This window comes from Centroberyx affinis, unplaced genomic scaffold (genome assembly GCF_046629955.1).
Source record: "Centroberyx affinis isolate AG114_WGS23_722 - 3 ecotype Tasmania unplaced genomic scaffold, CSIRO-AGI_Caff_v1 ptg004194l_1, whole genome shotgun sequence".
Lineage (NCBI taxonomy): Eukaryota > Metazoa > Chordata > Actinopteri > Beryciformes > Berycidae > Centroberyx > Centroberyx affinis.
The window spans coordinates 113,817-129,251 of record NW_027281945.1 but is presented as its reverse complement, the minus strand read 5'-3'; the positions used below and the strand labels follow the sequence as shown (position 1 = coordinate 129,251).

At 39.0% G+C, this 15,435-nt stretch overlaps 3 protein-coding genes across 4 annotated transcripts in view; 1 reads left to right on the top strand and 2 right to left on the bottom strand.

The window, feature by feature from the left end:
• Positions 1–2,016, top strand: part of eya2 (EYA transcriptional coactivator and phosphatase 2) — a 30,418-nt gene extending 28,402 nt beyond the window's left edge. For both annotated transcript variants that reach the window (XM_071542841.1, XM_071542840.1), the window contains exon 16: positions 101–2,016. In XM_071542841.1, coding sequence (XP_071398942.1) covers positions 101–181 — 81 coding nt within the window. In that variant the 3' untranslated portion in view covers positions 182–2,016. The remainder of the gene's footprint in view (positions 1–100) is intronic.
• On the bottom strand, positions 1,856–9,662 carry tgm5l (transglutaminase 5, like). The gene is made up of 14 exons (XM_071542839.1): positions 9,596–9,662; positions 9,246–9,428; positions 8,443–8,676; positions 7,648–7,766; positions 7,130–7,258; positions 6,516–6,693; positions 6,146–6,281; positions 5,356–5,459; positions 4,963–5,202; positions 4,700–4,762; positions 4,394–4,603; positions 3,712–3,869; positions 3,294–3,430; positions 1,856–2,201 (listed from the first exon to the last, which is right to left on the bottom strand). Exons 1-14 carry the CDS (start codon positions 9,600–9,602, stop codon positions 2,048–2,050), a joined length of 2,052 nt encoding a protein of 683 aa, XP_071398940.1. The 5' UTR covers positions 9,603–9,662; the 3' UTR covers positions 1,856–2,047.
• Positions 9,663–12,420: 2,758 nt separating this feature from the next.
• pxmp4 (peroxisomal membrane protein 4) lies at positions 12,421–15,361 on the bottom strand. Its single transcript, XM_071542851.1, has 4 exons — positions 15,216–15,361; positions 14,781–14,843; positions 14,485–14,683; positions 12,421–13,989 (listed from the first exon to the last, which is right to left on the bottom strand). The coding sequence occupies exons 1-4, from the start codon at positions 15,326–15,328 to the stop codon at positions 13,720–13,722; spliced, it is 645 nt and encodes a 214-aa protein (XP_071398952.1). The 5' UTR covers positions 15,329–15,361; the 3' UTR covers positions 12,421–13,719.
• Between the last annotated feature and the right edge of the window lie 74 nt (positions 15,362–15,435).

Genomic DNA, 15,435 nt, shown 5'->3' with positions numbered 1-15,435 from the left:
CACAGTGCATCTGCACTGCATCAACAAGTTGCCAAAGTATGACTGACTTAAGAAGACTGTGTGTTTTACATTATTTTTTTGTTGTTGTTTTTTTTTTCAGAAGAACATGCCGTTCTGGAGGGTGTCGTGTCGGGCCGATCTGGAGGCTCTGAGCCATGCACTGGAGCTGGACTACCTCTAGAGGGCACCAGCTGTCACACTCTGCTCTTCCACCCAACTCCTCAACGGAGCTACGGGGTGAAGTTGCCCCTAGGGACTGATCCAGAGTCAGTTTTTCTATTTCCCCATGATTTTTCAAGGTTTGGGGCCGGGCATCTGATGGCTAATCGGCACTCAGGGGGACAACTTCACACCAAAGCCAAAGGAACTGTGAGGATTTTGAAGCGAGGCTACAGTATATCTGCGATACGTATCACAAAGCCAAAAGTAATGGACCAAAATAAAGGACCAAAGTGAAATAAGTGACCAAAGTTTCATAACTGACCCCAGGGAACTGTGTTTATTACTGGAAATACTGTTTTTCTTTCTTTCTTTCCTTTTTTTTTTTTAAATTCAATTCACAAAGACTCTATGAGAGGTGTCCCACTTTTGTACACAAAAGGGTGTTGCACTGAAAACAAAGTCCTACAGCCTGGGAATGAACAGAATCAGTACGTCTGCCGGAATGAAACGCTCAGATTGTTTGTTTGATTGTTCTGCTGTGTTGTTTTTTCCATTTGGTGAGAGATTAAATAATTACATTTTCCATTGACCAATACCATTTTAAAGAGAGAATAAGAAGGTCTAAAGTTATAAAGTTATTTGAGATACATCTTGCCTTCACTATTGTTTTAGAATCGCTTTACTTATATATAGGCTAGATAAATATCAAATAACAATTCCCACATAGATGTAGGCTATTGAAAATAGTCTGATTGTATTTTACCTTCAAAATGTGAGCTATTTATTGATTGGTTAAATTCTACAAATGAATGAGGCATATACATTTTGGGAGATTAGCATAATAAAATAGCCTACAAAGACCAAATATGCTCTTGTAAAAACGTTTTGATAACACGTCTTGAAGATGCTGTATTATAGGCTAGTGCTTGAATCCTTCCTTTTGATTCTGGGTTGTATATGTTGTCATGTTTTAATTTTCCTGTTTTATTCTGTCCATGATTGTCTGAATAACCTCTTTGTAATATAGATGAACTGGTATGGTTGTGCATGTGCCTATTACACTGCCTGTCAGCTTAGCTACAATTTGTATATAATGCTTTATTATTGATTTGTTTTTGACAGACAGTTAAAATAGATTAATAAAGATAAGTTAATTGCATTCGGGGAAAGTTGAGTTGAGTTTTATTTCATTTGACACGTTCACTCAATCCAGCAGTCTATGAAACAAGAAGGGTTGGTATGGATGAATGAACGAATGATCAAATAAAGCATAATAAGCTTCTGTCTCATGTGAATTACATGTAATTATTAAATTATTGCTATCATGAGTAAACAGAATTGTTAAGAGTTTGATGCAGAGTGAACCAAAGTGACAAAAAAAAAGGAAAGATCTCCCTCTTCTGGGCAGAAAATGAACTGCATTAACATGAAACACTTTTATTTCACTGTTATTAGAAATGTGATGTACATTTTCACATTAAACACTCTGTAAAGCAAAAAACAAAATAACATTATTAATCAAATCATTTGATGTAGCATTTTTAAAACATGTAAGTGCATTCCAATGGATTTAATCAGTTAAATAAATATAGAAATATATATTATACTTTACATTCACATTTTCATCATACATAATCAAAAATAAAAAATAAAAAATAATTTAAAAAAAATAAATAAATAAAAATAAAAAAATAAAAAAAAAATAATAAAACCTGGTTGCCATGTATTGGTTTGGAAAAACTTGATACAACATGATTAAAATGTTTTTTCAGAGGCGAGACAATACTAACATGGTAAAAATGTTTGTTGTGTGCCTCAGTGCAACCAAGCTGCACAAAAAAAAAAAAAAAACAAGTTGGCCGATGAGGTGCATGAATCACAGGATTTAGGCGTTGCTGACTGAGACCATCTTGAAGCCTCTGATGATGGAGTTGATGTTGGCCAGAGACAGACTGGCCTGCAGCATCTTCATTCCCACCATCTTGGGGATGAAAGTGATGCTCTGCTGCACGCGCTCCCCGGACCGCAGCGGGAGCAACCTGGAGGGAGAGGAGGGAAAGGAAGAGAGGACATAACCCAGGTGTTCGTAAAATGATCCAGCTCTGGCAAATGGTGCAGGGATGATGCTTAATTTGAGTTCAACTTGTTTTATACTGCTATATCCATGCAGATGTATTTCTTTCACACTTTGGTTTGTTTGAGCTTGTCCTTAGCCTTTGATACGTAAGAATCATTGTTTACTGTACAAATGTGACTTATCTTATTAATATTTCTGCTTGTCTTTCATGCTGTGGCCCATGACAAAATGGTCCTAATTTTTGATTTTATTGTATCCTGGTTTTAAACTTTGTGCATTTGTTTTGGATGTATATTGTGTTTCAGTGGGACCCCAGGAAGAATAGCTGACACCCTTGTGTACAGCTAATAAACAATAAACAATAGTAAGTGTTAATACAGGAGACAGGAGATTGCTGTCAGGGTAAAATTACAAAGAGAATTTGGCAGCTCTACCTGTGTCAATCTACTGAAGTACTTGGTGGATCGACTGCCTCAGGATTATTTCGATTGTGACAGGTAAGTTGTCAGTCATAGAAAAGTGGTTAAATTAGCTGTCAAATAATATCTTTGTCATAGTCTAAACTTTTTGGCACACATTGTATTTTCCTGTACAGCAAATCCGGTCACATTTTATTCCAATGCTGATACTCAACTTACTATCAATCACTTTGTTGAGCATCTACTTTTTGTCACCTGACAGTTCACTGAGTATCGACATTGGACTGTTTTACCACAAATCCTACCCATCTGGTAAATAGGTCGCTTCAAACATAAACCTATAAAGTACTTTAAAGTACTTTTTTGGCCCAGGTCCCAAAGAGTAACACTTCCACCCACTAATCATAATCATAACAACGCACACAAACATGAATGGAACAATCCAAGTGGAACAACTTAACCTACATTGCTTAAGGACACGCTGTACTGTAACTCCTCTATTTGAACACTCCTTCGCCCATTCAAACAAATAAAATGAATGGCTGCCAATGAGTTTTGTCTCATGTGATCGTACTGAAGCACCTGAAGCATGAAATGGAAACATATGAAGACATGAAAACGTCACACACTCCCACCTGAACTGAACTTTGCCCTGGATCAGCCCGGCTCCAGCTACAGTCAGGACTCCACTCACTGGCATAGAGAACGGGTTGGTGAAGGTCACTAAGGCGGTGTGCTCCTTTTGGGGTGTGATGGAGTCTTCATCTGCAATCTAGAGGAGGAGGAGACAGCCATGTTGGTTAATTTTGGAATATAATCTTACCATCACACTGACCCCTCCACACTTAGGTCATCTTTCTCCGCAGGGTAACATGGAGGGTCAGAGCAAGCAGCCGGATACTTTTTTACAACCCAGCCCAGTCTTTTCACCTACTGCTACCTAATTAAACAATCAGTAAAAAACAAATCCCTTCTCATAGTGTAATAAGAGTCTACAAAATAAGTTGTAAAAAGCCGCGAGAAACCCTGTTGGTGAATAGCAATCTGTGGTACCTGTATGGTGATCTGTGGGCTGGCGATGTTGAACTCCTCTGAGACCAGGACCCGCTCCTGACTGGCCTCGTCCTCCAGGACCACCGCTAGGTTGACCAGGTCATCTCCCACCACACCCTCATACTGGGCCGGGGCGATCTGGTGGTGCAGCACCTTAGCTGGAACGAGAAAAGTGGCAAAGAGAGAGAGAGAAGAGGGTGTGTAGAGAGAGATGTAGAGAGAGAGAGAGAGAAAAGGATTCAAAGTGAGGCTTCAATTTAAATTTATAATCAAATTACATTATAAAAAAAAGAAAGGAGCGCTTCTTGGATCTGAGGTAGTAGAAGACAGCTGCTCTGTGGTTGGCAGGTACAATACCTAAAAAATATACTAGGGATATTCCTTGCCAGTCATGGTTAAGGTTAAGGTACATAAGAGAAAATAAAGGCATGAATTCCCCAAAGAAAAGAATATGCAGCCACTGTAATAACGGCTTTTTAAATTTTTGTACCTGCAGACGGAGTGCAGTTATTTTTCTTTGGGGAATTCATGCCTTTATTTCCTCATATGTACCTTACATGACTGGCAAGACATATCCCTAGTATATATATTAGTGTAAATATAAATTCAAATACTCTTTCAGAAGGTGTTCTATTTTTTATTCTGAAAATTTGAGTCATTGATTGAGCGAAAAGTAAATTACCCTCCATGGGTGCCAGTCTTATGATGCTGTGGGCCTCCCAGAAGGTGTCTGAGGGACTGTGGTTGTATTCCTTGGCCTGGGCGTTCAGGTGCTTCTTGATCACCTTGGCAACAGGCTCCTTGTTGATGACTTTCACCGTGAAGAGGACGGGCGCCCCGGCAACGGGAGCTTTGTCCAGGGTCAGAGAGACTGACACGCCCTGGGACGAGCCTGCAGGAGGAGCACAAAGACAGCCAGAGAGCGAGGTGAGACGTGTGTTTGATGGGATTTAAGTTGATGAATGTATTCAAAGCCACCAAGTCTTACCTCTCTTTAATGTTGAGTCTTCTGACATTGTACTTGATCTTGATCTAAGTGATGGATTAGGACCTATATTGTAAAGATTAAAAAAAAAGTGTTACCAGCAGCCAAACTCTTTCTTTCAGGCAGCTGAGAAGGAACAAAAAAGAGCCGTGCATCCATTTTCTGTGCCCCTGAGTAAACATTAAGGCCACGAGACAAGCCACTTCTTTAACTTTTCTCAAGTTAGCGAACAAATACATGAATGTGTTCTCCGATTCGGATCGTACTTTTGATGCGCTTGTACTGTGCTGTGATGTTCCAGAGCCTGGGGAAGCCTACAGCCTTGGTGCAGATGAGGGATCCCACTCTCTCGGTGTCGGTGCTGTGGCTGAGCACCTGGCCCTGCTTCACTATGATTGTGTGGATGTCGGCGTTCACCTCAGCGTAGACAAAGGGAATGTCATAAATCAGGTCGATACGACGATCCATGATGGCTTTGACCGGGGCCGGGCCACAGCAGAAGACTCCTATTACAAGGGAGATACAGACAGGACGAAGGAAAGAGAGGCAGGGAAAAAGGAAGGTTATGGCAATGTTGGGTAAAAGGCAGTGGGGGCAAATGTGTAAGAGGTAAAAAGCGAGAAACTTCCACACAATAAGACATAATGTTTCTCACACACCTCTGCTCCTCTCCTGGGGCGTTGGGTCCAGAACCTGCCAGCCGTCCATTCCAGGTCCCAGATCTCGTCGAGTCATCCAACACTCGACCCACACATGGAAGTTCCTGTCAAGGAGGGCCAAAACAGATATTACAAACAAAGGAATGCAAGGGTGGAAGTAACTAATTACATTTACTCATGTTTCTACTTAAATTATTGTATTTTGTATCACATCCATTACAGAGTATAAATTTTGTGGGTCTCCATAATTGCAGAGCCATTCGCAGTGAACGATCAGTCAGCAAAGAAGAGAAGAGTAATATGGCTTTACTTTCTTTGTGCACTTTATTTTGTAATTTCCACATTTTCCAATTAAAAGAATCTAGTTTGAACTCTGTCCTCTCATCCTTTTAGAATTCCATAAGATCACAGCTAACAGCATTCTCCTTTATAAAAAAAAAAAAAGTAACACAGCAATTTTTTCTCTCAGTACATTTTAAATGGACGACTTCTTACTTTTACTTAAGTAGATTTGTACACCAGTGCTTCTACTTAAGTAAAATATCAGCAAAGTAACAATACTTCTACTTGAGTAGGACGTTCCAGTCTTCTTTCCACCACTGAAGGAATGACGCTATTGTTTTTAGATGACTCATACAACAGTTCAGTGTCTTTTAATAAACTTTCTCCAAAGATTTAAAGTATTGTCCCAGGCCGATGCTGTATTAGATAATTTCCCAAAACTTCTCATCTTCTAACTGTTGATCATGATTTCTATGTAAAAAAATTAAAATCATACATTACTACTGACCATATGCTGTCTTTACTTTGGTGCAGCTTCTTCCCTGTTTCACTGTAGTACTCTTCAATCACCAGGTTGCCATTGGTGTCATGAGCGGAGTTGAAGTTTGTGACGACGCGGCAAGGAATGCCAAGAACTCTCATAACTGAAACACGCAATCCAAACACACACAGACGTGTAAATACGCACATACAATGGAGAATACCTGAACACTGTGTCATTGTGGAAAGATGATGCAGGTATGCTTTGATGTTAACAGCACATTTGAGAAGTTTTGGTGAGGAATATTATAAACTTCTCATTATTACAGCTTCCCATAGTGTGATATTACCATAAAAAGTTACATCTCTCAAGTATTAAATCATTATGGTGCAATCACCTGTGCACATGACGGCAGCAAACACCCAACACTGTCCATACTTGACTGGGCTGAAGCCAGACTGGGCCCACTGTCTCAGGATGTCCCCGCTCCCGGTCCACATGGACGGATTAACACCTTGTTTGAAGTCTCCTGACCAGTTCCCTTTCAGCACTCCACAGTCATCTTCACAGTTGATCTAGACATGGAAAAGGAACTTGACATTCTGGATCTTCGAGTTCGCACTTCAGTTCACAAAGTTATCATAAAGCCAGTTGGACGTCTGACATGATGAAGAGTGATCGTTTGAATTACAAAGGTGACTTAATAACCACTTTGGCTGCATCACTGCAATAATTACAGTGGCCAAATCTTTATAGATCTCACATTTAGTCATTATAGTTTTGTTGTGGGTGTGTGTTTACATTCATTGCTAGCCACCGAACACTGTGACCCAATTCAAGCCACAACTTGTTTTAATAGGCAATGACTCTCACAAAGTAAGGAGAGGCATTACTGAAATAGAATAGCAAGCTATTTATTGCCAACTTCTCGGTCATGAGTTCAAGTCATAAGCCTTTTCAGTAATGCTTCCTCAGTGTAAAACCTCAAACCTCAGACTTGTGCACACTCACCATGGCAGACACGACCCGGCTGATGTAGATGGGGTCTCCTCGCTTGATGTAGTCTCTTCGTCTGCTCCTAGTGTGCTGGGGACTGACTTGGAGCAGATTCAGGCAGGTCTCCAGAATGTCAGCCTCATACTTTATAGGCAGACAGAAAGAATTTAACATTTAATGAAGCACTTTATGGATGTTCATTTTGTACGTGATGATGTCTTCACTGAGATAAGCCTAAGTTTCACTGAAAATGTTCCTAAATTTCCCTGATTTATTTGTTAATTGATTTGTGAGTTTTGAATGATTATAGCTCTACAAGTCAAGGAAAATGCAGTCCTGTGACATCAAATTGCCTGACATGGATGAAAGACAATTTTTCATTTCAATGGCTGTTTCTGTTTCTGTCTCAAGGATGGGTTTAATTCATAGCTCAAGCATTAAAGGTGTATAGCAGGCTCCTGAAAATTACCTTTTTTTTTTTTTTTTAACTGGGCAAGTAGAAATTTTTACTTCAATAGATATTGTATACACACCTGATCAAAGGACCATGGTCTGGACACAAGGTTCAGAGATGTCCCCATGTACAGCAGCCCAGAGTCATTCTGGACGTATTCCTCTCTCTGGTCCTCAAAGGGAACAAACACTGCATCCTCTGCAACAAAACACTTACCATTTAGTGCCACTATACTCTAGAGAGGTAGTTACTCTAGATTTTAAGATGAATAACTCTACAAGATTGTCATATGTTTGTTTTGGTTTTTGTTTTTTGTTTTTAAAGCTAATGTGCTTTCAGTTGTATAGTCAATCCAAATAAAGTCGAGTATGAATCTTCCTCACCTGGAAGTAGATTAATTCTAGTCTGTACAACCATGAGCATTGCCAACACTAAAATGTAGTCAGTACATAACGAACTATAGAAACATCACTCATCTGAAAACGGAATGGTTCTTCAGCTAAAGGCTTCAACTGCTACAGTATGTTCACATTTTTCTCCTCTGTTTGACACCAGACATTTGCTATGATGAATCCTTACCTCTTAAGTATGATTCAAAAAGCCAGTCACAGAGTACATCATCACGGTAGCAACCAGCATACCATAAAAGGAACTAATACGTGATGAAAGGTGCTGAATTAATGCAATCCATCATCATGAACACATGCAGCCACACAATCCACATTAGATCATTGTGAGTTTCTAACATTATAAACCACCAATACCCAACTCATGTTCTGAGGTAGTTTTAATGCAACACTGCACATAGACTGTATCTATTAATTACTGATAATTTCACATGGTTCACTCGTACATTCCCACTGCGTTTACTCACCACGACACCAGGGGTTACAGAGCAGGACGAAGTGGCCGATGGCGAATTTCTTCTGGCCGCTCTGACTGAGCACATACAGCTGAAGTCTGTAGGTTCCCACTGAGGCGGAGGCAGGAGTGCAGATGAACATGGAGGGAGACTGGGGGTTCAGGCCCTCCGGATTGAAGTAAGCTCTCCAACTGGAGGGAGAAACCTTCTTGGAGAAAGTGACTGGCATTGTCAAATACAGGCGGCCTGGGGAGTGAGGAGAGAAAAATGTCAGGACAATGGAAGGGGAAGAGTTTTTTGTTTTTTTTTTACATCCTAATAATGATTCTTAAATGGCTAATTCAGATTGCCTGCACACAAAATTTATTTCAGGACCAAAACTTGCAAAAATTGAAAAGGGGTTTCATATTATTCAAGTTCAAGTTTGTTTATTTATATAGCCCTTTATCACATGCATGTTTAAAAGGACTTTACAGAAAAATGAGCCTAACTAGGTTTAACTGATCAACAATCAAACATGATATAGGAAAAACATCAGGAAAAGCACAATCAGATATTAGCAAGACATAACAGCCTACCTATTCTACACAGCCTAACCTACCCAGCATCACCAGCCTTAGACCTTCAATGCATACAAGGAAAAACCTTTTCACATCTGAAAGATGACCGGTATAGTATCAGCACATGATTATAGTGGTAGACCTAGATCTAGATCAGCCCTCCTGCACGTTAAATGCTTTGTAATTGTGGTAAGTCCCACATCTGAGAAAAATCAGATCATTCATCCATAGTTTAGTAAAAATGTAGAATGCTACCTAGCAGAACTCTGATCATGAGAGAGTCAGTCTGGGGGTTGAAGGCTCTGCCCTTCAGCTGCAGGCTGACTCTGAATGGGGCTCCTCTCCGCACCACCAGGGCTTTGGAGCTGCTGAAGCCCTCCGTCCGGTGGCTCTTATGGTTCTCAGATTGCTCCAGGTTAACATATTGGATAGTCAAATCTGCAAGTCAAGGGAAAAGTTAATAACACTTGCTATAAGATGGCATTGGTTAGATTTGTCACACAATGAATAGAAAGAATAAGTGTAAAACAGAAGATGTGCCAAAGTTAAAGAATAAAATAACAAAACAAGAAAAAAGAGCATTCACTCCCAAAGACATATCTCACCTTCCATTTGTTTGTGATTGTCTCGTTTACACGTTCGCTACAAAGCTATGTGACTCCACTCTCCACCGCTACAGCTATATAAACATTATGCCACACCCACTGCAAAAGATCTATGCTTTATTACTGCGTTCCAGAGAGAAAGTGAATGAACTGGTTTCCTTTGACATGTAAAACCAGGAGCCCCTCCTACGTGGATCGCTACAGGTATACAGCTTCGTGCGTAATATGGGCCCATCTGTTTCAGACCTTGTGTGAGTAATGAGACTCACCCAACTCATCAGATTAACGGAGTACTGGACTTGTGACATTACTTTGTTGGGTGTAACTCCTTGGAATATGTTACAGTGTTTTGCAACACAATGTTTACTGTAGCATAACTGATAAGAGGCCTGTAGCATGTAACAGTAATACTATTTTCAATATTTAATTCTTTTCAGAGCATTAGTGGCGAATTAGACCACATTGCTCATTCTGGCTAATATACCAATACATTAAGGTGATGCAAGTATGTTAAATCTATTCATACAGGTTATGAACTGAATGGCAAAATATTTTGTCATAGCATTTGGTAGAATACATTTGGTGTTATTCTATTGTATTGTATTCTATTGTAGTATCAGTGAGAATCCAGCTATTTTCTATATTGAAAATATCAATTTCTGACTAAAATCAGGGGTTTTCTTTTGTATGCAGCCCTTGAGAAGGTTATCCACGCTTTCATCTCTTCACACCGACATTACTGTAACTCCCTGTAGTATAAGGACTTAGTCAGCTTTGGTCCAAAAAGGTCCAAAATGCAGCTGCAACGCTTTTAAGCTTTTTAGCATTGATTTTAAGATTTTACTGCTAACATTTAAGGCTCTACCGACCTGGCACCAAGCTATTTTTCTGACATGTTAGACTCCTATTAGCCAGAAGGTAGTGATCTTTTATTAATTGTCCTTGACCTTCATTATGTCTTTGGTTTTTATTTTCTATTTCCTTTTTTCTTTTTCAATTTTTTTTTTTTTTTTGCCTCCAGTGTTTTGCTTTATTTGTTATCCTTTACTTTTTAGTGTTGATTTTATCTTTTTTTTTCAAATGTTTTAAATGGAAAAAAATAAATTAAAAGAAACAACAGATATATTTCTGACAGATTTCACCTGTCCCTTCTTGACTGAAACAAAAAAGAACAAAAAGGGATGATTTTACACAATAGTAAGGGACCACGGTGAAAATATCAAATTATCACTTATGAGCCTTTCTAGGAAAAACTGGATCAACAAAATCTGGCAGGGACCAGGCATCTTAGTAATCAGTTCCATTTAAGACGCCTCACGCCTATTCAGTACAGTGACGGCTTAAGACTGGTGTGGCTATTACCAAGATAATTACCAAGCAATTCAAGAGAATTATTACATCATCAAGTTGGGTTAAAAAAAACAATAACATGCACACACATGTAGCATGCTCTCTCTCTCTCTCTCTCAATTCAATTCAATTCAATTCAATTCAAGGTGCTTTATTACATATATAAGCACGTAACAAGAAATTAGCCATCAGTTAAGTCATCAAGTCCTGTCCCCCCCCATGTATCAGTGTGTGTGTGTGTGTGTGTGTGTGTGTGTGTTATGTGTGTGTGTGTGTGTGTGTGTGTGTGTGTGTGTGTGTGCGCGTGTGTGTGTTGCTGTTCCTCCACTGTCCACTGGTAATCAGTGTTTCTGGGTTTATGTAACTCTTTTTTTTAAACAATATATTTATTGAGTTTTTCTTTTTTTTCCCCACAAAGAAAAGATACAAGGCAATCAATACAAACAGCATCAGACATTTAACCCCTAACCCTAACACCCCCCCCCCCCCCACCCCACCCCCCGCAAAAATGAAATTGGCAGAAAATCAATACATAAATAAACTTAACATAATAGCAATAATAATAATGGGTTTATGTAACTTGTGTTTGTGAGAAAGCATAAACCAGAAAAATATAATATTAGCCATTAAAAACAGAACTTTTCACATACAAATAATAATACATATTCTTCATCCAACTGTGTGGCACCAATCAACAAACTTTGCAGCTAATAGCCTACTGCACACTGACTTTTCTCACATAGGTAGGGAAGTTTGAGAGGATCAGGCAGACGGTTGAATTCAGGGTATATTCTACCTATCTTCTCAAAATAAGTCTGTCTTATATATTTAAGTGAGATTCTGTGTCTGTCTCCCCCTGACAGCAGAATAGGCACAGCCTGCACTCTTTGGGTTGCCAGGTTTGCCTGTGGCAGCCTGTTTGTATGGCCAGCTTGTGTGCACAGAACCTGTACCTTTCCTCAGTTTGTTGTCAGTCACAGTGGTCAGATATTGTGCCACTGTGTACTCTCTGTCTCTCTCTCTCTCACACAAACACACACACACAAAACTCTCCTCTCTTTCATCCACCACCTGACATGCCATTTGACAGTTACCTATTCCCCAGAATTACAGCGTGGGAGTTAACTTTGAGCTGCTTTGTCATGGTTCAGTTGATGTTCGTAGTTTGCAAGAGAAGACGTGCAACACTCACCTATGACAGCAATGAATACGGAGACTTCAAGTCTCAAGAAGAAAGGACTGTCAAAGAACTGGTTGACAAAATCGAATACAAAAATGAACCCCAAGAAAATAGGCCAGATTAAGGTTGTGAAAGAAATAGATCTGTGTATTTACAGTCAAAAGTATGGGGACAGCGAGCTTAAGCAATTTTAACATGGTTAAATACAAAATATGAATTTTCCTCTATGAGCCCAACAGACACCTATCTATCCATCTATCTTTTTATCTATCTATCTCATATATCATATCTATCCATCTCATATTCATCTTTCAAATTAAAATACAACAGCAGAAAATAATTTTAGTTGACACATTTTTGAGTCCAAGTTCATGTTCATATACACTTGAAGTCACAAGGTCACAAACATCATAAAGACATTGTACTGTAAGGCTGTAATCAGGCAGATATAAACTGCATTGCACTTTTTATTTTATTTTTTTCATAAATAAGGCAAAGCTTCATTCAGTAGCAATCACAAATACTGTAAGTACAAGAATTAAAGAATCAAGTAAAAATAAGATTGAAAAGTAAGTAGTGCCATATATTCTGTAAAAATGAAATTCAAGGGACACCCCGGAAACTTAATGATCACTTTTCCACATCCTCTTTGGCCAACTAAGGCAAAGAGGTACGCAGTAACCAGAGTTGACACTGTGTTCTACATGGCAATACGCCAGAGCCTCAAGCCCTGAAATGACTGGAAAATGGAAAACAGGATTGACTAGAGACGAATTTCATCGAAACCTCAGAAAAGGTTATGCAAGATATGCAATGGCACAGAAAAGAGTAACTGCTGTTGCAACACACTTCCAGCATTTTAACAAAAAACTTCAATGCCCAAACAAAGACCCAACAACATGTGAGAGATATAATGCTTGATTATAGAACAGAATATGGTTTAGGTAAAATCATCATTATAACTTGCTTATTATTATTATCTTTGTGGAAACAAAGATGTATTAGTAGTGCTACAACTGAAGAGTTAATGTTCAAAAAGCTATTAATCCATTTTGGGGAAGAAAAAAAAAAAATTCCTGGAGTTCTTCCTGGAGTCATTATGTAGTAATTTTATCATTTTGTCATTTTGTCAACCAAAGAGTTGCCTGCTATCCTTGGAAAACAATACAATAATTTGTTTTAATTTTGTGCTATCATTTTGCGGGAGTAGGTGTCAGCTGATGGACATCTGATTTTGGAACGAAACGCTTCAAATGGAAATTTAATGTCAAACTGTTTGCTTTGCATTTTGTGCTGACCCCTAAAAGAAGAAGAAGAAGGATAAGTATGTCAATGAATCAAACATTAACAAAAAATGTAAAAACCAACAACCAAATAAACTTTAATGAGTTGGGAACTTCCTACCACACCTTTTGATGTCATATTAATTCAGTCTAAATGTATAAACTATATTCTAACAATAATTTAAAAAAAAAAGGGCACATTCAAAATATCTGGAATATTTATAATCATTAAAAAAAATAATAATGTATTTATTTTCTTTCTCTCAGTGCTGTAGAGAACTGATCTATACAGTAAAAAAAAAATCAAAGCCTCATTTCTGAGCAGCAGTTCTTGGCTTATTAAAAATGAGGAAGTCGGAGATGTCGTGCCACACATTGCTATCATGGTAGAGGTAGTTCATAGAGGACTGCAGCGAGGGCTGCAGGGTGTGCGGGTAATACTCAAACAGCCACAAGACGATGCCCCACACCAAGGTGGCAAACAGCGGGAAAGGGTCTTGCTTAGGCTGCGGGATAAATCCTTTCTCTACCGCCAGGCGAGACAGAGCGAACAGGATCCTGGACAGCAAGTACATGTTGATCTAGAACGGAGGAAAGAGTTACGATTAACAACTGCAACTGTTTGGCAATCATGGATAGAAAGAGCAGCAGCAAAGAGGGAGCGAGTGACTTAGGGCTGCAACTAATGATTGTTTTCCTTATTGATTAATCTCTTATTTTTTCCATTAACCATATAATCATTTTGTCTATAAAATGTCAAAAATGGTTAGTCTAACCAGCAGCCAAAAAAAGCTCAAAGTATTCATTTTATAATGATATGAAGAGAAAAGCAAGCAAATTTTAGCACTTATGAAGCTGTAACCAGTAAATGTTTGGTATTTTTACTTGATAAATTACTATAATGATTAATCTAATCTAATGATTAATTAAACTTAGAATCAATTATAATTTTCTGTCAATGGACTAATAAATTAATCAACTAATCTTTTGAGCTCTAGTTTGACTAGACCTTAAGAATGACGAATATGAGAAAACATGTGACAACAGGGGATTGATGGACTTCAGGCGTATCCCACCTGGCTGTTGATGTTGTTGTTATCCCCAAACACTAACCATCCTCCAACACAGGCAGCCAGGAAAGACTGAGACTGCAGACTCTTTCCCTGGATCCTCTCCTGCAGGGCTTGCAGTCCTTTGTATGTGAACACAAAGTAGGCCAGGTTGCGGGAGTGGGTGTACGTGGCTTTCAAAATGGCTTTCAGCTTGTCCTTCAAACTAGGATCAGAAAAGTAGAAAAAAAAGTTGTACAGAATTTAGAGGTATGGCAGGTATTGTAATCTTAAAAATATTGAACTGGAATTCAAATTCTCACCTGCCACTTCTGAACAGGAATGTCATGACAAGGGCATGGGGTGCTCTGATTTTGGCCCCATATCTGAGGAAGACACACAACATAATCAATGCTGGCTGGGAACACAAATTGGCTAAAAAGCAAGGTCAAAGACCCCACGCTTTTAGTCAACTAATTTCCCTACAGTAAAGGATCAAGAACTAGAAATAGCCAACACTGCTGCATACATAAGCTTATTTCAGCTGTAGCGCTAGGTTAGTATTGGTAAGTAGCACGGTGGGTCCAAACACAAGTATTTACTGGCATGACACTCAAACTATAACCTTAATAGCTACCTAGCATGTAGCTAAGGTGACAAGAAGATAGCTAATACCGGGTAATCAATGTTAAAGCAGCTGCTAGGTAGAAAACTATAGCTTAGCAAACTAGCATAGTTTGTTGGATGTGCTAACTCACACGGCGCCATTTCTGAATCCTTTCAAAACTGCCAGTGCCGCTTTGTATTTCTCTTGCTGCAGCAAATTATTGATGGTATATATGAGAGTTTTTATCACATCTGGACCTGCCATGTCTCTCTCTCTGAATAGTTCAGAGGACACAAATAAATGTCACACAGATTCGAGCATGTGTCACAGCGAAAATGCGCCGTATCGCAGCACTACACACGATGGTTCCT

What these genes read in the sequence shown, in the direction of transcription:
- tgm5l (XM_071542839.1), bottom strand. An exon ending in GCCCCAGGAGAGGAGCAGAG is followed by an intron (nt 5,203 to 5,355) that starts GTGTGTGAGAAA and finishes CCCTTGTAATAG; the next exon opens with GAGTCTTCTGCTGTGGCCCG. An exon ending in AGACTCAACATTAAAGAGAG is followed by an intron (nt 4,604 to 4,699) that starts GTAAGACTTGGT and finishes CTCCTCCTGCAG; the next exon opens with GCTCGTCCCAGGGCGTGTCA.
- pxmp4 (XM_071542851.1), bottom strand. Translation starts at nt 15,328, where the DNA reads ATGGCAGGTCCAGATGTGATAAAAACTCTCATATATACCATCAATAAT. An exon ending in TTCCTGTTCAGAAGTGGCAG is followed by an intron (nt 14,684 to 14,780) that starts GTGAGAATTTGA and finishes TTCTGATCCTAG; the next exon opens with TTTGAAGGACAAGCTGAAAG. An exon ending in ACAACAACATCAACAGCCAG is followed by an intron (nt 13,990 to 14,484) that starts GTGGGATACGCC and finishes CCTCCGTTCTAG; the next exon opens with ATCAACATGTACTTGCTGTC.